This window comes from Rhodotorula graminis (assembly GCF_001329695.1).
Source record: "Rhodotorula graminis WP1 unplaced genomic scaffold RHOBAscaffold_10, whole genome shotgun sequence".
In the NCBI taxonomy this organism is placed as follows: Eukaryota; Fungi; Basidiomycota; class Microbotryomycetes; order Sporidiobolales; family Sporidiobolaceae; genus Rhodotorula; species Rhodotorula graminis.
In genome coordinates, this window is record NW_017264937.1 from 6039 (window position 1) to 20559 (window position 14521).

General features: G+C 67.9%; 4 protein-coding genes across 4 annotated transcripts; all 4 read right to left on the minus strand.

Moving 5' to 3' along the window:
* Window positions 1-159: 159 nt before the first annotated feature.
* Window positions 160-3036, minus strand: RHOBADRAFT_54687 (uncharacterized protein; the record flags this gene model as incomplete). The annotated part of the gene is made up of 10 exons (XM_018417449.1): window positions 2820-3036; window positions 2495-2612; window positions 2201-2425; window positions 1961-2131; window positions 1684-1886; window positions 1420-1564; window positions 832-1344; window positions 634-757; window positions 292-545; window positions 160-192 (listed from the first exon to the last, which is right to left on the minus strand). Exons 1-10 carry the CDS (start codon window positions 2987-2989, stop codon window positions 160-162), a joined length of 1956 nt encoding a protein of 651 aa, XP_018269512.1. The 5' UTR covers window positions 2990-3036.
* Window positions 3037-3395: 359 nt separating this feature from the next.
* Window positions 3396-6108, minus strand: RHOBADRAFT_45427 (uncharacterized protein; the record flags this gene model as incomplete). The annotated part of the gene is made up of 15 exons (XM_018414605.1): window positions 3396-3508; window positions 3591-3762; window positions 3858-3936; window positions 4082-4089; window positions 4172-4437; window positions 4523-4534; window positions 4600-4615; window positions 4712-4729; window positions 4857-4904; window positions 4997-5093; window positions 5219-5238; window positions 5333-5397; window positions 5477-5638; window positions 5764-5910; window positions 5976-6108. 15 exons carry the CDS (start codon window positions 6106-6108, stop codon window positions 3396-3398), a joined length of 1356 nt encoding a protein of 451 aa, XP_018269513.1.
* Window positions 6109-7060: 952 nt separating this feature from the next.
* On the minus strand, window positions 7061-8863 carry RHOBADRAFT_45428 (uncharacterized protein; the record flags this gene model as incomplete). Its single annotated transcript, XM_018414606.1, has 2 exons — window positions 7061-8505; window positions 8857-8863. The coding sequence occupies 2 exons, from the start codon at window positions 8861-8863 to the stop codon at window positions 7061-7063; spliced, it is 1452 nt and encodes a 483-aa protein (XP_018269514.1).
* A 750-nt stretch (window positions 8864-9613) lies between these two features.
* Window positions 9614-13705, minus strand: RHOBADRAFT_54689 (uncharacterized protein; the record flags this gene model as incomplete). The annotated part of the gene is made up of 12 exons (XM_018417450.1): window positions 9614-9702; window positions 9794-9973; window positions 10043-10423; window positions 10498-10697; window positions 10759-10772; window positions 10842-11156; window positions 11225-11484; window positions 11556-11762; window positions 11837-11868; window positions 11940-12045; window positions 12135-12295; window positions 12373-13705. 12 exons carry the CDS (start codon window positions 13703-13705, stop codon window positions 9637-9639), a joined length of 3255 nt encoding a protein of 1084 aa, XP_018269515.1. The 3' UTR covers window positions 9614-9636.
* Window positions 13706-14521: the final 816 nt, after the last annotated feature.

Consider the following 14521-nt stretch of genomic DNA (forward strand, 5'->3'; position numbering starts at 1 on the left):
TAATTAAAACTAATTACACTTTGTTTAGTCTCCCATACCAAGGGCGAGCCTTCGCCCGTTTCCCCTTAGCCGCCCACGTCCGTAACTGGAGCGCCGCGGGCCTCAGAGTGAGTTTACCATCGAGGAAACGTGTGTGGGTGAACCGGGCGCCCTCGCGCGCTAGCGGAGGATGACAAAAACATACCTGCCCCCCTCGCGGCGAGGGAGAGAGAGAGAGAGAGAGAGAGAGAGAGAGAGAGAGAGAGAGAGAGAGAGAGAGAGAGAGAGAGAGAGAGAGAGAAAGGGACGCACCACCTTGGTCCCGTCGTTCCTGACATCGCCGAGGAGCTCGCTGTAGTGCCGCGTGTCCATGACGAGCTGACGGACGTACTCGTGCGCGAGGGCGACCTGCTCGTCGCCCCTAGGCGCAGGAAGGTCGGCGTTGAGGCACACGAGGTACAGGTACTGGAGGGCCTCGACGGCGTCCGACTGGGCGAACAGGCGCGTGTAGCGATGCAGGAGGCGAGCGAACGAGAGCGACGGGGTATCCGTGTTGCCGTCGACGACTGCGAGGCGGATACGGGAGCGAGGGAAGGGAGGAGAGGTGAGTCTGGGTCGGCCTGAGCGACGAGGAATGCGGAACAGGCGACGTACGCAGCTCGACCTCGGCGGTCTTGGACCGTGGCGGCACACGCAGCAGGCCGTAGTACGCGAGCGCGATGGCGAAGTGGACGGCGTCGGCCTGGTAGTGCGAGTGCTGCTGGAGGAACGCGATGGCCTGCAAGGAGGGGAGGGAGAGTTAGAGACGGGCTCTGAACAAGATAGGGAGGGGACGGCGAGATCGGGACGCACGCGCTCGAACTGGCCACTGAGAAGGAGGACCTGGAAGTACAGGAGCGGCCTCGAGCCCTTCGGGACAAAGTGCGCCTCGCCAAACTTGCGCAGGACGGCGGCGAGGTCGCGCAGGCCGTACTTCTCGTGCGGCGCCTCGCCCTGGCCCTCGGTCTCGCGCACGAGCGACAACTGGAACCAGAGCCAGTCCTCGGTCGTCTGCGTGACGCCGGGCACGTTGCGCCGCGAGATCTCGACGCGGCCGACGAGCTTGTACAGGGCATGCTTGTAGGGGTCGCTCGTGTCGGTCAGGTACCGGATGCGCTGGTTGTACTCGGCGAGGAACCGGTCGCGAAGGAGCTTGGGCAGGCGGCGGTCCGGGGCGTCGAGCCACGCCTTGAAGTACGGGACGAAGCTCTTCTCGAGCTTCTGGATCGCCTGCTCGTTCTCGGTCGCGAACGCGAGCGCCTCCTTGGCGTGACCCGAGCGCAGGAGGTAGTAGATGCGGGCCCACACCGGCGTGTTGTTGGCGATCTGTGGCGGCGGACGACGACGAGGGTGAGCGTCACGAAGGGCGAACGGGACGAGGGCGGACGAGCAGGGACGCACCTCGAGAACCGAGTTGGCCCACTTGCCGTTCTTCTGGTACTTGACGTTGAGGAACGCGCGGATCTTGTTCTGGATCGACGGGACGCCCCCGAGCGACGCCTCGGCCGGGCGCGAAGCGAGCGTCTTCTCGACGTAGGCGAGGAACCTGTGGCGGGAGATGCTCGACGGCATCAGTACGACGGCCATGCGGGTGTCGTCTTGCAGGCTGGGGGCTGGACCGAGGTAGAGAGAGAGAGAGAGAGAGAGAGAGAGAGCCGGACGCACTGCTCCTCGAGGTAACCCTTTGCGCCGTCGCCGATCATCCTCCTCAGCTCGACCACGCCCTGCTGCTCTTGGTCCTCGGCGAGGTACGCTTGGGCGTACTGGCGCTCCTGGAGAGCGGTGCGCTGGAACTCGCCGTTGAGGACGTCGCGCTCTTGGACAAGGTGCGACAGGAGGCGCCACGTCTCGGTCGTCTGGGTCGCGCGCTGTAGAGTGACCGGGTGTCAGTGACCAAGAACGAGAGCGCAAGGGACGAGGGGCAGAGGGACCGAGGACGCACCGAGTCGCCCGAGGAAGAGCCGACGCTCGCCTCGCCGAGCGCCGACACGAGGCCAAACGCGAAGCCCTCCTTGCGGAACTCGTTGAGGCGCCGGATGACACGGTCGTAGCGCAGCATCTTGGAGTGCATCTGGAGGGAGCCAGAGGCGGAAGGAAGAGGTGGTGCGGGTGCCTGTCGGGGTGAAAGAGCGTCAAGTCGTGGAACGGCAAGAGGCAGAGAGAAAAGGGAGCGAGGACGCACCGAACGCTCAAAGCCGCTCTGGCCGCCCTGACGCCTCGACGCCTCGTTGCTCGGCCCGGCCTGGGCCTGGTGCCGGCCGAGCTCGTCGAACATCTTCTCCTTCTGGCGCTCCCACTCGCGGCGCATCTTGGTGTCGAGGTTGCGGTAAAAGTCGGCGGTCGTGGCGCGGCGGCCCTCCTCGATGGCCGAGATGATGGCCTGCTCGTGCGTGTGGCGGACATAGCCCTGCACAGACGGGCAAGGGGTGAGCTGCGCTGCCCGGCGCGAGGAGAAGGAGAAGGACGAGCGACGCACCTCGACGTCGGTGTCCGAGAGGGGCACGAGAGGCTCGAAGGTGCCAGCGAGGTTGACCGTGTTGATGTTGCTCGACAGCTGGTCGGCGTTGACGCCGCCCGAGGCGAGCAGGTAGGCGCTGCAGGGAGGGGGAGGGGGGGGGGGGGACAAAGGTGTGAGCGCGGGATCTGACGGACTAGGCTCGCCCTCTGTGGGTCCTCCGACAGTTGACGGGACTGCTGCATCCGCCCGCGGGCCCCCTGCGCGAGCGGAACTCCTTCATCGCCTGGAGCGAGACCTCGCTCCCCCGCGCTCGAGAGACTGAGAGAGTGAGACGAGGACGCACGCGTTGCCCGTGTGGCCGGCCTCCTTGAGGCTCCTGCCGGCGATACGCCTGCTCTGGGCCTCGATCTGGTCGAGGCCGAGCTGGATGGTGGGGAGGTCGACGGCGGCGAGCGAGGTCGACGTCTGGAGCTGGCGCGAGCGCTCGAGGAGCGCAGCGAGCGAGTCGGCCATGGTACTCTGGAGTGTGCCGAGAGTCTGGCTAGGCAGTCACTCTGTCGCGAGAGGCTGGTGCCGAGGTGAGGAGGGAGCTCTCGCTGTTGCTCCTCTCGTCGTCGTCCAACTCGCTCACCTTGTCCTCAGCGACCACCACGCCCCCTAGCGTGACCGCTCTCGCATGTGCTACTTCGACGAGTGCTCGCTGAGTCCAGCCCGACTCCCGCCGAACCTCTCCGCGAGATCTCTTCGCCTCGCTCTCCTCCTCGCCTGCTCGCTTTTCGACTCTCCGAGTCTCGCTCGCCGTGCTCTCAGGTTTGGCTCGCCGTGCTCAAGCGGTACACATATGGCACTGCAACGCAAAGCTGTACAGCCTCGGCCTCGCGGGACCTGCCCGCCTCCTGTCACCCCGTCAAGGCGACGCTCACTGGACCATCTCGTCCTCGTCGAGCAGCGCGGCGAGCCTGCGCTCGAGCAGGTACGGCGACGTCGCGTCGACGTGCGGGAAGTCGCTGCGGCGCTTGTTGCCGCCAGTCCCTGCTGCAGCCGGGCGGCCGAGGTGCTTTATCAGTCGAGGCCAGAGGGGAGGGGGCGGATGAAGAGAAACCGTGGGACGCACCGCCGCCCTGCTGCTGCTGCTGTTGCTGCTGCTGCTGCTGGCCGCCGCTCGAGGCCGAGCCCGCGTTGCCGACACCCTGCTGCTGCTGCTGGCCCGCGCCGTTACCGCCGTTCTGCGCGCCGGCGTTGAGCCCGAGCGCAGTCGCGACGGCGTTCGGGTCGTTCGAGGCGACCTGCAGACGAGGAGAACGAGGGGGAGGAGAGAGGTAGAGAGAGGGTCAGTCAAGATCCTGGGCCGGGCTCGAAAAGAGGGGAACGGGCGGCGCACAAAGTAGACGGCGTCGTCGAGCGAGCCATGCTGCGCGACCCCGACGAGTGCCGGCTGGTGGTTCGACGCCGAATTGATGCTGCTGTGGCTCGGGCGCATGCGCGTATGTCAGTACGTGGCAAGAGAGGGAAGGGGAGACGGGCAGGCCGAGACGAGCAACTAACCTCATCTGCGTGCGGCGACGACGGCGAGCAAGAGTCAGCGTCTGAGAGCTCGACGCCCACGGGTGAAACTGTGCAGGGGTCGGGGCGAGACGGCGGTGGCGGCGGGGAGAGGCAAGGGTGCGAGAAGGAAGAGGAACGTCCGGGGCGCACCTTGTAGACGCCCTCGGGGAGCCCGCCCTTGACGGCTGCGCTCAGGACGCCGTTGACCGCCGGGTCGTTGAGGCCCTTGAAGAAGGCGAACTTGGTCGGGTCGGTGACGGCCGTCGACGTGAGCGAGTCGATCTGCTCGACGACGACGTGCGAGTGACCTGCGCGAAGAGACGGCGCCGTGAGCGACACGTCGACGGCAGACACGCACGCCTTAGAGTGGAAGAGACTGGCCGATGATGATGCCCTGGCCGTTGGTCGCTGCGGAGCTGTGGGAAAGGCGCAAGGGGAAGGAGGTTGAGAAGGTCGAACGGTGCGTCGACGAGGAGGGTGCGAGAGAGGTCGAGGACGCACCCGAGAAGTAGTCTGCGTTCACCAGAGTCTCGTAAGAGGAGTGCTCGTTAGGAGAAAGGGCGAAGAAAAGGACGCACTCTGCTGAGCGTTGACCTGTGAGACGAGGCGAGGCGAGGCGAGGGGCGGGTGCGAGATTGTCAGTATCACTTCTCTCATTGCCGGCCCGACAGAGAAAGAGAGAGGACGCACAAAGTTGCCCGTCTGAAGCTGTATGGGGAGGAAGCGAGGGCAGGGGAAAGTCGAGGTCAGAGAGTGCGCTCGAGCCTCTCCTCCCAAACGCCCGTCTCAACGTCTCGCTCGTCACGCCGACGATGAGAGAGAAGCATGGACGCACGTTGTTGATCGCCATCGTGATCGTGAAGTCCTGGTTGGGCGGAATGACCTGCGAGGAAGAGGAAAAGGAAGAGGGTGCGAGGAAGGTCAGGTTGATCGACTCGACGAGGGTGACGGAGACGAGGGCGAGACGGGACGCACGTCGAGGTTCTTCGGGTTGGTGAACTTGCACGACGGCGCCTTGTTCTGAGCAGCAATGACGCCCATCGGGACGGCGTTGCACGACCCGCCGATGACCCTGTGTCGCGAGGCTCGAGCAGAGTCAGTTCACGGTCGCCTCGTCTGGGCGAGAGAACTCGTGCAGAACGGGGGAGGAGAGAGAGAGGGAGGTGCAGGAGACAGGCAAGGAGGAGCAAGACGCACTGCTGGCCGTTGGTGAGCGGCTGCGGGTGGGAAGGACGAGCGCCGAGGAGAGTCAGGACTTGGGACGACTCGTGACGTCTCGTGCAGCTTCTGAGAAGGGGAAAGAGGACGCACGAGGTCGGTGCGGAGCAGGCAGCTGTTGATGAAGTTGTTGACGCTCGTCGCCGAGGCGACTTGACCTGCTCAAGGGGGATCGGGCGCACGAGGTCAGTCCGCGCTCCCTTGTCTCCCTCGATAGACGTGAAGAAAGGGACGCACCAGCAGTAGGGACAGCCTGGCCGTCGTTGACGAGGCCCTTGGCGACCTGGCTCGGGTCGATGAACAGGTTCTTTTGCGGGTCGCCCGTGTCGACGACGACGGCGGGCAGGCCCGAGGTCGAGTTGACGTTCTGCTGGCCCGTGCCCTGCTGGTCGTTGGTACCTGCGAGAGGAGGAAGCGGGGTGGGTCAGTCAGATGCTCGCCACCTGGCGCGTGCCGAAAACCGCTCGACGCCGAGACGGCGCCGGGTAGGCAGGGAAGACGAGAGGGAGAGCAGCCCGACGCACCCTGGCCCTGCCCGTTCGTGTTGCCCGGGTTGAGCTGGCCGTCGGTCTTCTTGGGCGCCTCGCCGACGCCCTGCAGGAACGGGTTGCCCCTCCCGCCGCCGCGGAACCGGCCGCCGCGGTTGCGCTGGCGGGCGACGAGATCGTGCGCTGCGAGGGTATGTGTGCCGGGTCAGGTTCGGACCGTCGACAGGGAGAGAGTCAGGGCGACGGACCGTCGTGGCTGTGGGCGAGGGTCGAACGCTTGAGGGCGTGAGGCGACGTCGAGTCGGTGTTGGCGGAGACGAGCGCAAAGGCGAGCAGGGCGAGGCCGCCGGCGGCCGCGAGCTTGCTCGAGAGGTGGAACATCTTGATGTGGTCGCCGAGAGACGAGGGCGAGGCGAGGTCGAGGGGACGAGACGGGGAGAGGGTGCGAGCGAGGGAAGTTGGGGAGGGAGCGAGGGCGGGCTGGCGGTGATGCAGAGGGCGACCTGCGACCTTGCGAGAGGCGAAAAAGCAAAGTGGCGTGCCGGAGGATCAACCTCGAGGCGGCGAGCGAGGGAAAAGTGGTGGGAAGGAAGGAAAGAGGCGAACGAGCCGTTGGCCTGTCCTCGACCTTCCCGCCCGCTCGCTCAGGCCGCTCTCGGCTCGTGTGCGCCCTTTGCGCTCGCTACGTTCGGCGTGCTCTCTCGAGAGAAGCAGGGGCTCGTTCTGGTGAGCTTTGGCGAGCTCTCGGTGCCGCCAAAGAGCGGTCGAGTGGCGCTCAGGCCGGCTCTCCTACGAACCGCTCTCTCGGACACGACGGTGGCGCTCGACGCCGGCGCATGGACATGGGGAAGAGGCGTCTAGTTCCATCTGCTGCTCTGACAAACTGTACAAGGTGCGGCGACACGTCCGGCGCGCGAACGAGCCTGACGGGGAGGACGCGATAAAGACAGGGTGGTCCAGTCAAGGCCGACGCGGCGCTGCGAGGGTCGGGAACCGGGACGCGGCGCATGTAGTGTGGGCGGGAAAGACGAAGTGAGAGACTCGACGGGGCGAGCGCCGGCGGGCGAGGGAGAGAGGGAGGGCGGGTAGGCTCGAGGTCGACGAGCGGGTCGACGACTCGGGACGGGGTCGGTGTATGCTGCCAGGGTATCTGAGTGTCTATGCGTCGGGCGAGGGCGAGAGGGGAAGGTGACGAGGGGTGGCCGCGAGGAGATGGTGAGAGGAGAAAAGGCGAGGCTCGAGAGCTGCGGGCGCGACAACGACGTAGCGCGAGGTCAGGACGATGCACCCTTGAGGGCTCGTATAGAGGGAACCGATCTCGACGGACCTGTTCTCAGAGCGGCGCCTGCTGCACGTCCGAGCCGGGCTGGACCGCACCCTGCTGCAGCTCCTCGCTCCTCTGGCTCAAGCCCTTGGCCTCCCGCTCGGCCCTCATCTGCAGCTTCTCCAACGGGCTCCTCGGCTCGGCCGTCTCGCGCAGACCGAGGTTGGACGTCCGGACGGCGAGCTGCGGGTGGATGCGCGAGCTCGACGACGCCGCGCCGACGGGCGGCGGGAGGGCCGAGTGGGCGTGCGGCGGGAACGAGCCGACCGAGGCCGACGACAGGTTCGAGTCGCTCGAGTTTGCGCTCGCCTCGGTGCGCAGGTTGGCGTTCGAGGCGCGCTTGGCGCGCTGCGCTGCGCGAGGGACGGACGACGAGCCGCGCGAGGACCCGCCCGACGATGACGCCGACGGCGGGAACGCGTGGTGGTGCGGCTGCCGAGGCTCCTGCGCCTGCGTCGAGCGCGCGCCGTAGCTCGCGTCAAACTCGGGCGCGAGGTGCTCCTGCTCGTCTTGGGCGAACCAGCCCTCGGCGCCGATCCCGTGCGCGGGCCCGCCTCGGCCGATGCCGCTGCTCGGCGCAAAGTCGAGCGTGGTGCGGTCGGTCGCAATGACCGACCCGGGCGGCGGCGCGAGCGGGCTCGGCGGGACGACCTCGATGCGCGAGGCCGGGTTGTGCGGCGCGCCGACGATGCGGTTGCCCGACGGGAAGTCGCGCGCGTTGCTCGCGTGCGGGATCGACGACGAGAAGGTCGAGTTGGTGCGCGAGTTGTGCAGCGTCGATGCGACGGCCGACGACGAGTAGAACGACCGGCGCGGCATGCCCGGTGCGGGCCCGCCGCCGAACGAGGCGCGCGACGACGACGAGGTCGGGAGGCCGCCGAGAGACGCGCGCGAGCCGTTGAACGAGCCCAACAGGTCGTCCTCGCGACTGGGCGGCGTGCCGGGAGAGATCGGCGTGCCCGCGTACGGCGGCGAGGGCGAGATGTCGCTGCCCTTCTCAAACCCGCCCCACGACTCGCCGCCCCAGCTCGCCTGCCGACTGCGGGCCAGCGTACCCATGCCGCTGACCGACCGTCGACCCATGCTGTCGACGCCGCCGGGACCGCCGCCGTTGAAGGCGAGGCTCATCTGGCTCGGGAGCGTCGCGAACGTGCCGCCGATCGGGCTCTTGGCGAGGCCGTACAGGTTCTCGTCGGGCATTGGCGGCTCGTCGTCGACGTGAGAGCGTCGCCAGCTCCGGTTGCGCCAGCGGTACAGCTTGTAGGCGACCCAAGCGACGACAACGGCGGCGACGATGGCGACGAGGACGGCGGCGGCGGTTGGGAACGTGTCGCCGCCATTGTTGGACGACGGTGACGGCTTGGTCGTGGGCTTGCCGTCGAGGCCGATCGAGGGGACGACTTGCGTCGCCGGAGCGATGTTGGGCGCGGGCGTGCCCGAGTCGGTGGGCGAGCCTGCGGGAACGAGATCTAGTCAGTCAGGATGTCCCGTCGCCTCGCGATGTCCCTCTCTGCTCGAGCAATGTGTCTGCTGCGCTCGACGCGCCGACGACGGTCGCGGTGCGCGATGACGAGCGGATGCTGCTCGAGGAGGAGGTCCTCGCCGGCCCGCTCCAGGACGAGCCGGTTCCTCGCCCGACCGACGACAGAGGCCGCACGGGCAGCTGCGAGGCGGCCTCGCCTCGGTGCGCTGCCGGCGGACGGCGTCGGACCCTTGGCCCAGCCTCGCCGAGAGCGCAGGCAAACAACCTCCCGTCCCGACCGTCTGAGCCAACGGGGGAGAGTGCGGGGGAGAGAGGGACGTACTGGACATGCTGGTCGGCGAGCTAGGCGGGCCGGCAGGCGGACAGGCGAGTTGCGGCGACGAGTGATCGACGTTGCGTCGAGGATGGGGAAGGGCGGACGACTCGACGGCGACGGCGGCTTGTTGGCGCTGCTGGGCGGGCGAGGCGGATGCAGGGCAGCCTGCGAGTCGTCTTGTCGAGCTGCTGAACCGCCTTGACCGAGTCGAGTGGGCGAGAGCGAGGGTGCGCTAGGGCGGCCGAGGAGCTGCGAGTGCCGGGCGCAGCTTAGGCGGCTGCTTGACGAGGCTGGGGCGAGGCAGTGGGCGCAGTTGTGCACACGCTGGTCCTCGACTGCAGGGCGCACTCGAGAGAGCAGGGTCGGGGCGAGGTCGACTCTGGCCTGGGCGCACCGCGTCGCCGACACGGACGGCGACCATGCTCTCACGCTCGAATGCTGCCGCCAGTGCTCTCGCTATGGCGGGACTGAGACCACCGCCTCGTGCCGGCATCGTCGCCAGCGTCAGAGGGCGCGGGCGGAAGCGGAACGTGCACGCACGCTCGAGAGACCGTGCGACGACGACGGCGACGACGACGCTCCAGCTCGAGAACGAGGGAACGTCTGGGCAATACAAAACGAGGGAGCAGTACGACATCTAGGGGTATGCGATGCTGAGAGGGTGACAGAGACAGAGATGCGGCGGGTACAAGAGGGGAGAGGGAGGAAGAGAGCTCGACGACGGCGACGACGACGACGACGACGGCGACGACAACGACGGTGACGATTTGCGGACAGGTCGAGCGTCTAAAGGGTCGCAGCAGCAGGGTGCAGGTCCGCGAGCTCGACTTGCTGCCAGATGGTCGCCTCGAGCTGCGGTGGAGCAAGTGCGCCGGCGAGAGGAAGTCAGGACCGGGCGTCCCGAGCGACGCAGACGGGCGAGGGGCGAGGACAGGGGACGCACCTCTTTTGCCCGCACAGGTTTGGCGAGGTAGGTCGACATGCCGGCCTCGAGACAGCGTTCTCGGTCGCCGGCGATGGCCGACGCCGTGAGGGCGATGATGCGCAGGTTGCGCACACGTGGATTGTGCGAGCGGCGGATTCGGGCGGTCGCCTCGTACCCGTCGACGCCGGGCATCTGACCCTGCGGGTGCGGCAGCGAGTCAGTGGGTGCTGCTCGAGAAAGGGGGTGAAGAGGACGCAGTCGACGCACGTCCATGATGACGACCGAGTACTCCTGCCGCTCGACCTGCTCGACGGCCTTCTGGCCATTGTCGACGGCGTCGACGACGAACCGAGCCCGGCGCAGAGTGCGAGTGAGGATCTCGCAGATCAGGTCGTTGTCCTCGGCGAGCAGGATGCGCACGTCCTCGGGCCGCCTCCTCGAGCGGATCTCGACGGTGCTCTCCTCGGTCGGCCGCACAGGCGATTGTGCGCCGCCTGCCGAGCCGTTGGCGCGAGGGTCGGCCGTCAAGTCGGCGAGCGAGGTGGTCGAACCGGGCGGCGCCTTGTTGAATGGGATCGTGATCGTCATGCGCGAGCCCTCGCCCAGCTTCGACGCGAGCTCGATCGTGCCGCCCATCATCTCGACGAGCTGCAGGAGGTCGAGAGGGTGAGCTCGACCTTGAGGGAGAGGGCGGAGAAGCGAGAGGGAGAGAAGGGACGCACGTTCTTGGCGATGGTCAACCCGAGGCCCGAGCCGCCGTACTCGCGCGCTGTACCCGCACTCGCCTGCTTGAACGGCCGGAACAGCGTCGGCAAAACGTCGCTGTCGATGCCGACGCCCGTGTCGGCGACGATGAAGCGAACCATGACCCGCTCCTCGTCCTCGCCGATCTGCTGAACCATGAGCGTGACCTTGCCGTCGCCTGGGGGCCGGGCACGAGTCAGTCACGTGCACGATGCCTGAAGAGAGGGAAGAGGACGCACGCGTAAACTTGATCCTGCAGGCGGCGAGCGGCGAGTCAGTCGGAGGTCCGCCGAGAGAGAGGGGGAGAGAAGAGGGGACGGACGAGTTGCCGATTGCGTTGGCGAGCACCTGTCGCAGTCGCAGGCGGTCACCGAGAAGCACACCCTTGTACGCGATGTCGATCTGCTCGTCGAACTCGAGGCCCTTCTTCTGCGCGATGACGCCGAACAGGCGGGCGTCGGCAAGCGCGTCCGAGAGGGCGAACGGTGCCGCCTCGAGCCGCAGCTCGCCCTGCTCGACCTTGCGCACGTCCAGGACCGCACCGACGAGGTCGAGGAGCAGCTCGCCGCTCCGGACGGCCTTGTCGACGAGCGCGCGTTGGTCCTCGGCGAGACGGTCGCTGTCGGCGAGGAGGAGCCTGCACGAGGAAAGACCGTCAGGGCGTGCTGCTCGTACCCGACGAGACAGAGAGGGCCGCAGACGCACTCGCAGATACCGAGAATGCCGGCGATGGGCGTGCGGATCTCGTGGCTGACGGTCGTGAGGAACTCGGTCTTGAGCCGGCTCGCCTCGCGCGCAGCGAGCTCCGAGGCTGCGAGCTCGCCCGCCTTGACCCGGCTGATCTCGAGGGCCCGCTCGGTACGCACACGCTCAGTGACGTCGGCGCCCACGGCGATGCAGCCCGAGACGGCCTTGGCGTCGGGGTGAGAGGCGGGAATGGAGGGGTCGCCATGGAGCGGGACGAGCTGTGGACGAGGATGCGGCGGTGAGTGAGCGCGCAGGGCCGGGAAACGTGAAAAGGGGACGAGGGACGCACTCGATAGCGGTTGTAGATCGTGTTGCCCTCGGCGTCGAGCATCTCGGTCTGTATCGCCACGACCTCGACCTCCTCGTCCAGGATCTGGCGCACGCCGTCACGCAGCGCCTCGTCGGCGCACACGTCGTGGAAGGGAAGACCGACGAGCTGACGCGGGTCGGTGCAGGAGCTGAAGCTCGGCGCCTTGCCCTCGCAGAAGGTGATCGTCTGCGGGCGACGAGAAGGGTTCAGTGAGGACCGAGGGAGGGAGGGAGAGGGCGCTTGCGCTTGCGCTTGCGCACCAGGTTGACGTCGATCGTGAGGAGAGTGAGCTCTGCAGGTTGAAGCGTGCGCGTCAGGATCGCCGTTCGGCGCAAAGAGAGAGGCGAGGGCGGCAGGACGCACCTGAGCCCGCGAGGACGGCTTTGGTGCGCTCCTTGACGAGGAGGGCGTCGTGCCGAGTCTTGACGAGATCGTCAATGTTGGTGATGTTGCAGTACCACGCCGAGCGCTGTTTCGGGACACAGGAAAAGCGGCGAGATCGTCAGGGCGTGCGCGACGAGCGCGACCGAGGGGAGGGAGAGGGCCAGAGCGACGCACCTGCCCGTCGTCGCCATAATGCGCCCGGCCCTGGCACATGTGCCACCGTAGAATGCCGTCTGCGCCCTTGATGCGGTACTCGAACGAGAAGTCGTCGCCCGACTGCATGGCGCCGAGGTAGACGCCGAACGCGTGCTCGAGGTCGTCGGGATGATACATGGCTGCTCGGCGCTCGTCGAGAGTCAGTCGACGTCCTCGACCTCGAAACTGGAAAGGAGAAAGGAGGAGAGGGACGCACACATCCACTCGTCGAACGTCGGGTTGAACTCGCTCGGCTGGCCGGTGTAGCGGAACCAGGACGCGTTGAGCCACAGGACCTGGCCCGCCGGGTCGGCGATGAAGGCCATTTGCGGCATGGTCTCGATGAGGTTCGAGAGGTTGGCGAGCGTCAAGGGCAGCCTCGCGTCGCGCTCGCGGTGGGCGAGGGCGTCCTGGACCTCCTGCTTCTGCTCGGGCGAGGGCCGGCCGTCGAGCTCACTCGCGCCCTCGACGTCGCTCGCGACGGCGGCTCCTGCACGGTCTCGACTCGCGCCGTCGGCGTCCATCGGGTCCGGGCGCTCGTGCACGGGCGACAGGACGGCGCCCGACGCGTCCTCGTCGTTGATCGGCATGCGGTAGTGGGCGATGCGGCCCGCGCTCGCCTCGACGACACGCGACAGGTTGATGAGCGAGTCGGCGATCGCCGGATCGCGGGTGGGCGGGGCGTCCCTTAGGCCGGAGGGTAGGCGGCCGCGCCTGCGCGACGTGGTCGAAGAGGCGGTCGAGGACGAGTCGTCGAGCTCGAGTGACGACACATCGGGCGTGGCACGAGCACTGCTCGTCGGTGGGGAGGGCGCCTCGGCAATGTTCTTGGTCGCGAACGACATGGCGTTGCGGACGTCGGGCGTGTGCGGGAGGTGGAGGCGGTCCTTGCCCGTGACGAGGCGCCGCTTGCTCTTGGCGCCCGACTCGGACATGTTCTCGGACGACGAGTATGCCCGGTCGAGCGGAGGAGGTACAGGGTCGTGGTCGAGGTGGGACGAGGGTTGCGGAGAGGGCGAGAGGCGCGCAGAGGCGGCGAAGGAAGGGGAAGGGGCGGATCGGTCGCGGGCGCGCGCGGGTCGGAGGAACAGGACGGTGTAGGTGGTGCTCGGCGAGGGCGTCGAGGACGAGCTCGTCGCAAAGGCGCTGTCGGGCGACCGCTTCGCCGGCGACGACGAGGACGAGGTCGACGCCGACACCTTGACGACGGCTCGCTCGACCTGCCGGCTGGCGCCTCGCCCGACGACGTAGTCGAGCTCGAAGCCGTCGCCCCACGGCAGCGCCTTGGACCGCCGTGCGAGGTCGTCGAGCTGCTCGCGCACGAGGTGGTCGGCGTCGCCGAGGCCGGCGAGGAGCTCGCCTGCTGCGACGGCTGGTGGCAGGCCGAACGACGGCTCGAGGCCCAGGAGGCGGTAGGCGGCAGGCGACGCCTTGGTGAGGACGAGCCGAGTCGGGCTCGCTGTTGCTCCTGGTGGTGCCGGCGGCGGCGACGGCCCCGCGGCAAAGTGAACGACGGCGACGTCGAGCGCGGCGCAGTCGAGCAGGTCCATCGGGCGAGTGCGCAAGCTCGCTGCAGCAGAGCGCGACGAGCGTGGTGCGGAAGCGAGGCGTTCAAGATCCTCCCGCCTCCCTCGATTCGATGTGAGCGTCTCGGCTCTCACTCTCCCCCGCACCTCGGCTACCGAGTGCGTGGTGCGAATTACAGTAGGCTCGCCGTCAGCCGCCAGGCTCTCAGTACTTCTGGCGCAATCTGGCTCGTCGATCGTCGACAAGTCGTCGCACTCGCACGGGCCCTCGCTCGCCAAAGCTACGACCGCCGCTCGACCAGCTCTCCCTTGCCCGCCGCACCTGCCGCCGTCGACGACGACGACGCTCCTGCTCCTGCACCGGTCCCGAACCACCGCTTGAACCCCCTTCGCTCGCTCGGGACCGTCCGCAGGGCCTTGGGCACCCGCTCCTCGAGGCGCGCCTTCTCGCGCCGGTCCTCCTCGACCTGGTCCCGCGTCTTCTTGGGCGCCGCCGTCGCCGCACCGCCACGCTCCGAGTGCGACTTGTCGCTGCGGCTCGTGCGCGGTTGCCCGCCGCCGCCGCCGCCGTGGTGGTGGTGGTGGTGGTGGTGGTGGGGGTGCGGCGGCCCGGCGAGAGGGCTGCTCGTCGTGGGCGCAGCCGGCTTGGGCGCGACGCCGACGAACGAGACGCCGCCGTGTCCTTGGCCGAGAACGGGCGCGACGGCGGGCACAGACGCAGTCCCGCCAGCGGCGACCGTCGTCGTCGAGCTGCTCTTGGCCGAGCCGGACCGGGTGGACGTTGGCGAAGCGGCACGAGCGACAGGAGGGGCCACTGCGCCGCCGTCGACGGCGTGGTAG